The following is a 10,384-nucleotide window of genomic DNA, read 5'->3' as shown; positions in this document are numbered from 1 at the left end:
TTCAACTCCCACTTCATGCTGTGGCGTCTCGACATTCATTTTATCCCGAGACGGTAAGATATGTCGAGACAGCAGTGTTCTAGTGGTATTGGACTCCGTGAAATCAAAAGAAGCCTTACAACTTTGCAATTGATTTTCTAAGCTATCAATTTTTATATTTTGAGTCCTAACGGTGTCTTTCAACACATCAAAATCTTTCTCAAATCCAAGGACCATGATATTCTGTGCTTCTACAAGCTTCTCAAGTCTAGAAATCCTATCATCACTACAAAAAACATAGTCAAAATTGATGCAGCAAATTGTGACTATCATGAAGATGACAACCATTTTTAGTTTCTCGTTAGATCACAATGACACTGATAACCTATAAAACTATGATAAAACATGTGCCTATCTGTAGGCGTTTAACATAATGTCAAAATAAAAGACGACGATGATAACTAAGGGATATTCAAACCTATAAGTCGAAAACAAACTGACAGTGTCATGGTAAAAAAACCTGTCAACGATGAAAAGACAAACAATAATACACAAAACAGAATATAGAAAACTAAATATAAAAAAGAAGATTTGGTATGATTGCCAATGAGACAACTGACCACAAGAGAGAAAAATGACACAGACATTAACAACTATAGGTCACCGTAAAGACTGAGCAACACAAACCATATTTTAAACTGAAATTATCTCCGGTGACCCGACGGAAAATTACACCCTGCTCTACATGTAGCAGCTGTCATGTTGATAATTAAATAATACTATCGATGATGAGTCTAATTAGGTAGCTTACATACACAGTACAGGGTGTTAGCTCCTGCAATTGTATCATACAAAGGTCATTATAATGCAACAACGTTTGTAACGTTCATTTTGATTGGATAACGTCACTTATCTACATGGCATCAATTGATGCTATGGAACGTACGCGCAAGCGCAGGCGGCATATGACAGTTTTTAAATACATGTTTTAACGTTGTTTTCTGTCAGTTTCATTAGAATGGAGATAACAATATTGTATTTTAAGCTCCGACGGCATCAATTGGGGATTTGATGGTCGTAAATACCCGTTTACTGTCTCCGCTAACGCGTCGCCAGTAAACTGAATTTTCTACCATCAAATTCCCAATTGATGCCGTCGGAGCTTAAAATACAATACAGTTATCTCCTAATTACCGAAATATAACCAGATTCTAGATTTTTTTTTCGATAAGAGAGCCAAATAAATCCAATGCTAAATATAAGGTAAAATTTCGAGTCAGTTGTTTCCCGCCATTTCAAAATGATTAAATACCTCAAAAAGGGTCAGCATTCCCAATATGAAAAATTAGCATTTTGTTCCTCAAATTATGTTTTCTGACTTATAGTATCAATTTTAAATGCCAGTGTTTTTTTTTAACTACAACCAATCATTAACTTCAGTTCACCTTAGTTTTATTATAATTTCCAACCAGAAAAGCATGTTCTAGACCAAACACTGCTGTACAGATCCCCAATGTCATAAGCCTGGAATGTTGAAGTTCGAATAAAGCAAGCATCGCCTTTTTTCAAACTAACAACAAGTGTAGTTGATGCAGCTGGGTAATGGGAATCTGAATAACTATCAGCTGCAACAGCACCAATAGCATTACCATTTACCACTAGTTCTGTCGGCATTTGATGTCCCCGCTGTACAACAATGGTATAAGAAAAAACGTAAAGCCCTTCAATTGGGACCAAAAACGTTCCTGTATATTTGTTGTATCCATTTCCGGAATTAGTAAGTTCATTATCGAAAACAATGATATGGTGATGCCCTGGGTCAACCTCACCGTGTGAAAGGTATGCGTAAAATGCGATCTTCTGTAATGCGTCGACAACTGGACTAGAAATTAACATTCGATCTTGCCTTCTTAATGCTGAAATGAAAAAAAGCAATGAAGTCTACTGTTTTAGATGTGAGTTTAATTTTTAAATAGATTAAACTATCAAGCTTCTTATAAATTCGCAATGGATGAACTCGAACATGTCATCAAAATGTAGAGACATAATTTACTAATGTGCCAATCAAATATGCCAAAAAATGGTAGATGAATTCATGTTTACAAATAAAACTATATGTTTATAACTGTATATAAAAGTACCTATAGAAAAGCGGTTCGAACGCATGAACTTTACAACGTGTTATTTGAATTTGTACAGCACTTAGTCGATACCTAAGTAGTTTATACTTCGGGGCTGACATGATCTATTAAACACCCGTCTAAAATTGTCAGTTAATAAATATTGAAATTTTTATAGAAACTAAGATTTCACCTCCCTCAGATACAATTCAGCTCAGAAGGATTTTTGGTAAATTGCTCTTCAAATGTGTTGGTTCGTACACATATTCAAATATTCGTTTACCGATGAAGGTGAATCCAGAAAAGCGCTTCGGACACATGACATTTATAGCGTGTTTTTACATTTTTTACAGCATTAGGTCGATCCCGCTGCTGTAGGATTATCAACTCCCAAGGGAATCACCATTCTTGAAGTTAACACTTCGGTAATGATATGATTTATAACAAACCTTTTTAATATTTCCGTTGACATTTTTGAAATGGTTAGAAATTAAGGGTTTAACTCCCTTTCGCATGGTTCGTCTTAAAAAAATAAAGGTGTTCTTTTTTGGTTACAAAGGTCTTCAATTGATCGTTTTTATATATTTTGCTTTCAACAATTCGGCTTTAAGTGTTCCGTCTGAAGGTCACCCTGAAAAGCACTTCGAACGGACATTGAAATTCATATGTTGCTTTTATCTTAAACAAAGCAATATATATATGTTATACTGTATAACTTGGTAACTTTGTTGTAGTTTCAAAAATTATTTAACTTATTAACTGCAGGATCCTTTTCAAAAATACCAATATCTGCCTTACCTGTTTCCTGATTTATTTCATTGTGGAATGTTTTGCCTAAGGTCGGTGTAGTTGTGGAATAACACGGATCACAAGTGGTATTTAAACGTAATGAGGAAATTCGTAATTGAGTTTCCAAATACTGAGTTTTCAACTGTTGTCTCCTTATTTCTTTCTTCATATTTCGCATTTCGGCACGATGTGTTTTAACATTCTCATTTAAAAACTTTAAATCTAAATTCTCTTTTTCCAATATCCTCATGTTGTTCTTCAAAACACCAATCTCGGCAACTTCATTCCTCAACGACAAAATCGCGGCATTTTGTGATTCCACCAATTTCTCCAGCCGGGAAATTCTGTTGTCATTAGCAAACTCTGCAGAAGATCTTATTGTACAAATAGAAAATAGCAGAAAAATTGCCGTTAACATTCCTACAATGGAAGCCATTTAAATTCAAAACCTTTTTTTCTTAGAACTGTGAACGTTTTGAATGCTTACACTATTAAAATTAAGGTATCAAAATCAAAATATACTTAAACGGTGTCACAAGTTAAAGTGACTATCTCTTGTGAGTGCTTATCTTCAATCACACCGTAGTGCACATTTAATTCAAGGTATATGGCTTGATAAGAGCCTGGATAAGTGTCCAATTTTATGCAAACATTTCATGGTTTGTACGATATCTGTATGTCTGTGCTCGATCAGGATGTTTTATAAGTAGCTGCTAGTTGAACCGAAACTGTTTACCATTGCTATGTTGATCCGTGTCTTATCGTCATGCTCGTTCTCCTAACTCTTTAAATTATAAATTAGAGTTTTACAAAAGAATTAATTTTTCGAAAAACTAAGGACTTTCTTATCCCAGGCATTTATATTACCTTAGCCTTATTTGGTACAACTTTTTGGAACTTTGGGTTCTTAATGCTCTTCAACTTTGTACTTCTTTGGCTTTGTAACTATTTTGATCAAAGCGTCACTGATAAGTCTTATGTAAACGAAACGTTCGTCTGGTTTATTAAATTATAACCCTGATACCTTTGATAACTATTGCTACCTTTTATTTTAGCAATGTCTTTCTAAGATATTTTAAATAGCAATTGTTATATCGCAAAGTTAAAAAAATTTCCCCTTTAGGACGTATATTATATTTTGTCTTTAGAACAGAGGATGACCTCCTGATATACATGTATATGTACAATGTGGCAGTTGTATTTATAAGCACTTATTTTGAATGGGCGCCTTGATGAAGTCTTTTTTTAGGTATGCATGCAAAAGCAATTGTACTTCTAACTTTTCGTTTTTTTTTTATTTTCTTGTTTTTTTTTACCAACATGTCAACTGATGCTCTAAGTTTTACTGAACTGATAGCGAGTAGTCATATATATTTTGTTTTGACATGTTTTATTCTAATGACGCTGTTTGAATTACTTTGTTTTAGTAGTTATGATCTAATCGTCTTTACTTTGTTTTATCTTCTTCAAAATGACATACCCTATCAACTATTAAAACAGACATCTTCTTTTAATATTGCCTTTTTATTCAAAAGTTATATTAATCCAAATCAAAGCTTCCATGCAGAAAATGATGATCTAGACCAATCACTGCTATACAAATTACCAACATTCCAACCGGTAGTTGTTGTCGTCCTTAGAAAGCATGCATCATTTTGGTTAAGATGAATAACCACTACGGTTGAAGATGATGGGTACAAAGTACTCGATAAACTATCACCAGCAGTAGCTCCAACAATGTTACTGTTTACAACCAGCTGAACTGGCATTCGGGTACCTTGGTACCCAACAACAGTAAAAGCAAAAACATACATTACTATGGTGGCCGGTTAAGGCCATTTCGCGTTTTCGCGTTTTCGCGTTTTCGCCCATCATATTATATAGGGCGAAAACGCGAAAACGCGAAATCGCGAAGTCGAAAACGCGAAAACGCGAAGTCGAAAACGCGAAAACGCGAAAACGCGAAGTCGAAAACGCGAAAACGCGAAGTCGAAAACGCGAAAACGCGAAATATTTTTTCTTTCCGATTTCGCGTTTTCGACTTCGCGTTTTCGCGTTTTCGACTTCGCCTTTTCGCGTTTTCGCGTTTTCGACTTCGCGATTTCGCGTTTTCGCCTTTTCGCGTTTTCGCCTTTTCGCGTTTTCGCGATTTCGCGTTTTCGCGATTTCGCGTTTTCGCGATTTCGCGTTTTCGCGATTTCGCGTTTTCGCGTTTTCGCGTTTTCGCGATTTCGCGTTTTCGCGTTTTCGCCTTTTCGCCTTTTCGCGATTTCGTGTTTTATATACCAATACATATTCTTAGTATTTGACTTTATTTCATAATCTATTTTGTTCAATTCAATATTTTATCATAAATATTTGTTGTTTTTTAAGGTGTTTCGGTTAAGGTTTAACTACCAAGGCTTTTCCTCATCAGGTATCCCAAGCCTCTAACTAATAAAATAATCAGTTTCAAAGTAAAGTTCAAAGCATCCATACGCACAGAATTTAAAAATTCTGCATACCGGGATACAAGTGAACAAACACTTCAACAGAGTTTACATATACAATGTATAATTTTTGAAATAGATTTAAACAAAATACAAATCAATTCATCTCTCAAATAGAGTAGAATTAATAAAATACATTTCATCTCTCAAATAGAGTTGAAGTTCATATATATTCATTTCATCTCTCAATTAGAGTTGAAATAATTATACAAACAAACAAAATAGTTTTGTCACAAAACAAATTTATACAAATAAATTACTATGAGTAATAGAAAACGATCTCTCAGAAAAAGGGATAAGAAAAAACGATTAATAAAATACAAAAGTAAACTCCGTATACATAATAATAACAAAGGCCATCTTAAACGCACAAAACACTTTCATGAAAATGTAAAAAAAGCTTTAAACTATATAGAAGTGTTTTCACGTGAGAATCTCACAAACTATGAAATATTAGTTCTTGCAAAGGGATTAAAATTTATTCCCAGTCCTGATGTAAAATACATTAAACAATTACGAACTAGGTAGAAAAATGCATAAAAGATACACTAAAAGAAATTGAAACTTTTAAAACAAAACTTCTCCAAAGGGGATACTCGGAAAAAGATATCAACCCCATTATAACAAATGCACTTCATAAGGAAAGAAAAGATTGTCTAAGGTACAAGCTTAAAAACAAAAGAGCAATGCCTCCATTTGTTTTAGCCACCAAATTTAATCCTTCCTTCAATGGACTAAATAAAGCAATTAAAAAACATTGGCACCTAATTGAACAAAATGATAGCACAAAAACCATGTTTCCAAAACCTCCGATCATAGCATATAAAAGACACAAAAACTTGAAGGATCTACTTACATCCTCCAAGTTATAGGATAAACCAAGTTATAGGATAAATCACAACATAAAAGACAATGGTTATATCAAATCATAAACTGATTTAATTTAGAATACAATACATCAATACAAAGTTACCAGGTGTCGTATCCCGGTATGCAGAATTTTTAAATTCTATGCGTATGGATGCTTTGAACTTTACTTTGAAACTGATTATTTTATTAGTTAGAGGCTTGGGATACCTGATGAGGAAAAGCCTTGGTAGTTAAACCTTAACCGAAACACCTTAAAAAACAACAAATATTTATGATAAAATATTGAATTGAACAAAATAGATTATGAAATAAAGTCAAATACTAAGAATATGTATTGGTATATAAAACACGAAATCGCGAAAAGGCGAAAACGCGAAATCGCGAAAACGCGAAAACGCGAAAACACGAAATCGCGAAAACGCGAAAACGCGAAAACGCGAAATCGCGAAAACGCGAAAACGCGAAAACGCGAAATCGCGAAAACGCGAAATCGCGAAAACGCGAAAACGCGAAAACGCGAAATCGCGAAAACGCGAAAAGGCGAAAACGCGAAAAGGCGAAAACGCGAAATCGCGAAGTCGAAAACGCGAAAACGCGAAAACGCGAAGTCGAAAACGCGAAAACGCGAAGTCGAAAACGCGAAATCGGAAAGAAAAAATATTTCGCGTTTTCGCGTTTTCGACTTCGCGTTTTCGCGTTTTCGACTTCGCGTTTTCGCGTTTTCGCGTTTTCGACTTCGCGTTTTCGCGTTTTCGACTTCGCGATTTCGCGTTTTCGCGTTTTCGCCCTATATAATATGATGGGCGAAAACGCGAAAACGCGAAAACGCGAAATGGCCTTAACCGGCCACCATACATTCCCCCTAACGGAGCAGTGAATGCTCCGGTGTTATTGCTATAGCCGTTCCCGGAATTTGCAAGAACAGAATCAAAGATTATGGTATGATGGTGTCCCGGGTCGATCTCTGTTTTGGAAAGGTATGCGTGAAATGCGATAATTGGTAATGAATCACCGTTAGTCCCGGACACCAGTAATCTTCTATTTCGGTCTAAATCTGAAAATAAAAATATATATATATATATATACTGTATAGAAGTTACATTTGTACGTATTGTGAAATATTATTATGAATTTCACAAAAATGCAAGAAATAAGAATAGTCTAAGTCTAACCTCATACTTCTTGTTCCAAAACTAAAGGCTGGGTCATTTCCTTTCGAATTTTCGTATTCCTACCTTTTAGTTTGAATGCTATTGTTTGAAATTTTCGAAAATTACTTTTCTAAACCAACATTTGACTTTTTACTTTTGGTTCTGATTGCACGCAAGCAGACAGTTTTTTCTCTTGTTGACATATTTAGGATATCTGCATGCTAGTTAAATATGAATGCCAAAAAATTAAAACAATATTTTCAAAATGATATGCATAGGACTGGAGGAATTTTCCATGAGTGAATTACAGTTTTGAAAATACAAAATATATATTCATTATTGGTTAAAGAAGTATTAAAAGAGTTTTTGTTATATTGGATTGAGATATATTGGTTATGCAAATGAAATACCTTAGCGGTTTAAATACTGGGATTTCGTTTAATTCATCTGCTATCATTTCATCGAAGGACGAACTCATCATTATAATTTATACATGTTGAGATTCGTTTATACTCGGAAGTTACTAATTTTCTTGGATTGTGTGGAATGTCGATAATAAATAATATATTAATTTTGTCGACAAAATACAGGTATTCAGTAAATCTTATAAAAAGTAAAATCACAAAAATACTTAGCTTATAGGAAAATCAATTCGGAAAGTCCATAATCACATGGCAAAAGCAAATAACAAAACACATCAAAAACGAATGGACAAGAACTGTCATATTCCTGACTTGGTACAGGCACTTTCAAATGTAAAAAATGGTGGATTAAACCTGGTTTTATAGCGCTAACCCTCTCACTTTGACGACAGGCTCATCAAGAAACAGCTGATACCCAGTATAAAATAAGAAGATATAGTAGCAAACCAATGAGACAACTGCCCAAAAGAGACCAATTGAGATAGAGAATACGACAGTCGAAACTAACGCAAATAAATGAAATCACAATATACCTTTCAGCAGTCTGTTGTTTGACACATCCACTTTATCTTTTTCCGCTTCCTGATTGTTGTCGTTAGGAGAAGTTAAGGTTTGATGAGACAGCAACGAACTAGTGTTATTGGAACGCTGGATATCAATACATGCCTTACAGCTGAGTAGTTTGTTTTCCAACCTGTCAATTTTGATATTCTGTGCTTCAACAAGTTTCTCAAGTCTAGAAATCCTATCATCACTACAAGAAACAGAGTCAAAGTTAATGCAGCAAATTGTGAACAATACAAAAATGACTACCATGTTTAGTTTCTCGTTAGATCACAAGAACACTTATAACCTATAAAATGATGATAAGACATATGCTTATCTGTAAGCGTTTATCATAATGTCAAAATAAAAGACGACGAAGATACTAAAGGGATATTCAAACTTATTAGTCGAAAACAAACTGACAATTTCATTGCAAAGAACCTGTCAACTATGAGTCTAATTATGTAAATCACACACGATGTACACAGTACAGGAAGGTAGCACCAAGAATTGTAACATAATGGACCACCAATTCATGTTGGCATCCTTCAAATGTTCTATGGGATAATAAGTCAACGCTGGCAAATGTTCGAATACACGTTAGTTTATATTATAACAAAATTAAAAAAAAGAACCATTTGAATGTATTTAAAATACGGACTGAGCAACAAAAAATGTTACAGATACGGTAACAAAATCAATAAAGAAAAAAGAGAGAGAGACAACAAGTTTTGCGATTAAAAAGCAATGCATTAACACATAAAAGAAACATAACATGCATGCGCTTTTTTCAGGATTTCTTGAATATCTTTGCTTAATTGTTTCAGGTGTTGACATCCATGTTTATTCAACATCAGACTATACGGTATGGGTTTTGTTGATCGCCGAACGATGACCTGTAATTATCTACATCTTGTTTATTTGGTCTAAAATAGATAGTTGTAAACGTGTTTACAATCCTTTAAAATTCATTTATGAACAGTAAATCACTTTTTCGTAATTTTTTTATAAAATTAAAATGGCTGTACCAAGTCAGGAATAGGACAGCTGTTTTCGATTGTTCCGTTTGTTGCTAAAGTATCACGTGTAATTTTGACTTCAAATTTACAAATTGTCCTTTTATGTCGGTATCTTTTATATACCTTTTTACTGATGAAGTGTAAATGAGTTCATGTAAGCGATTTGTCTAATGCAGGGTTAGTGTGATTGGTGTTTTTTTTTTAATCTTGTACAACTTAAGGGTCGGTTGAAAACAAAACTTTACGACAAAAGAGATGTTTTTATCTTCCCAATTGTGAACTTTCCATTGCTATGTAGCAACATTCAACAGCAGCGCCTGTATACGGAGTATTTCCTATTATGAGTTCCTTGGTAAAGAATCGTTGCTCAAAATAAAGCTATTAAATCAAGAGTTCCAAATGGTGAGGTTGAAATCATTCCTTCATTAATTATACATTCGTCATTACGAGTTGGTTGACCGTTATGGAATAACTGTTTCACATATGATATCGGAAATGTCGTAATTACAATACCCTTCCCTTCCCTTTTCACGAATGTGACCTACCGAATTAGACTATAAAACGGACTTGTATAATAACATAAGCAATACGACGGATGACACATGTGGAACAGGATTTGCTTACCCTTCCGGAGCACCTGAGGATCACCCATAGTTTTGGGTGGGGTTCGTCTTGCTTAGTCTTTAGTTTTCTATGTTGTGTCTTTTGTACTATTATTTGTCTGTTTGTCTTTTATTTTTAGCCATGGCGATGTCAGTTTATTTTCAATCTATGAGTTTGACTGTCCCTGTGGTATCTTTTGTCCCTCTTTTGTATTGTCTTCATTTTGGAATTATGTAATTTTTGCTCCTTATATGGTTACTTATCTCTCCCTAACCAATTATCCCCATACTTCAGAATTGGCATAAACATTTGCATATTTTTTTTACATAGCTACGGTAATCATTTGAAATTGAGAATTGTGTCTCCTTCTATCATAACTCTGATTCCAAGTCAGTG

At 34.3% G+C, this 10,384-nt stretch overlaps 2 protein-coding genes across 2 annotated transcripts; both read right to left on the bottom strand.

Moving 5' to 3' along the window:
- Nucleotides 1-1,430: 1,430 nt before the first annotated feature.
- LOC139529644 (uncharacterized) lies at nucleotides 1,431-3,410 on the bottom strand. The gene is made up of 2 exons (XM_071325505.1): nucleotides 2,898-3,410; nucleotides 1,431-1,895 (listed from the first exon to the last, which is right to left on the bottom strand). The coding sequence occupies exons 1-2, from the start codon at nucleotides 3,322-3,324 to the stop codon at nucleotides 1,435-1,437; spliced, it is 888 nt and encodes a 295-aa protein (XP_071181606.1). The 5' UTR covers nucleotides 3,325-3,410; the 3' UTR covers nucleotides 1,431-1,434.
- A 983-nt stretch (nucleotides 3,411-4,393) lies between these two features.
- Nucleotides 4,394-8,694, bottom strand: LOC139482397 (collagen alpha-2(VIII) chain-like). Its single transcript, XM_071266299.1, has 3 exons — nucleotides 8,354-8,694; nucleotides 7,098-7,301; nucleotides 4,394-4,704 (listed from the first exon to the last, which is right to left on the bottom strand). Exons 1-3 carry the CDS (start codon nucleotides 8,634-8,636, stop codon nucleotides 4,439-4,441), a joined length of 753 nt encoding a protein of 250 aa, XP_071122400.1. The 5' UTR covers nucleotides 8,637-8,694; the 3' UTR covers nucleotides 4,394-4,438.
- Between the last annotated feature and the right edge of the window lie 1,690 nt (nucleotides 8,695-10,384).

This window comes from Mytilus edulis, chromosome 7 (genome assembly GCF_963676685.1).
Source record: "Mytilus edulis chromosome 7, xbMytEdul2.2, whole genome shotgun sequence".
NCBI classification, from domain to species: domain Eukaryota; kingdom Metazoa; phylum Mollusca; class Bivalvia; order Mytilida; family Mytilidae; genus Mytilus; species Mytilus edulis.
The sequence above is the reverse complement of the archived record's forward strand: the minus strand, read 5'-3'. Positions and strand labels throughout refer to the sequence as shown.

Excerpts from the sequence above, each read along its gene's own strand:
- LOC139529644 (XM_071325505.1), bottom strand. The coding sequence starts at position 3,324 with ATGGCTTCCATTGTAGGAATGTTAACGGCAATTTTTCTGCTATTTTCT. Across the intron at positions 1,896-2,897 it reads TGAAATAAATCAGGAAACAG|CATTAAGAAGGCAAGATCGA; the intron begins GTAAGGCAGATA and ends TTTTCATTTCAG.
- LOC139482397 (XM_071266299.1), bottom strand. The coding sequence starts at position 8,636 with ATGGTAGTCATTTTTGTATTGTTCACAATTTGCTGCATTAACTTTGAC. Across the intron at positions 7,302-8,353 it reads AAACAACAGACTGCTGAAAG|ATTTAGACCGAAATAGAAGA; the intron begins GTATATTGTGAT and ends TTTTATTTTCAG. Across the intron at positions 4,705-7,097 it reads TCCGTTAGGGGGAATGTATG|TAATGTATGTTTTTGCTTTT; the intron begins GTGGCCGGTTAA and ends CGGCCACCATAG.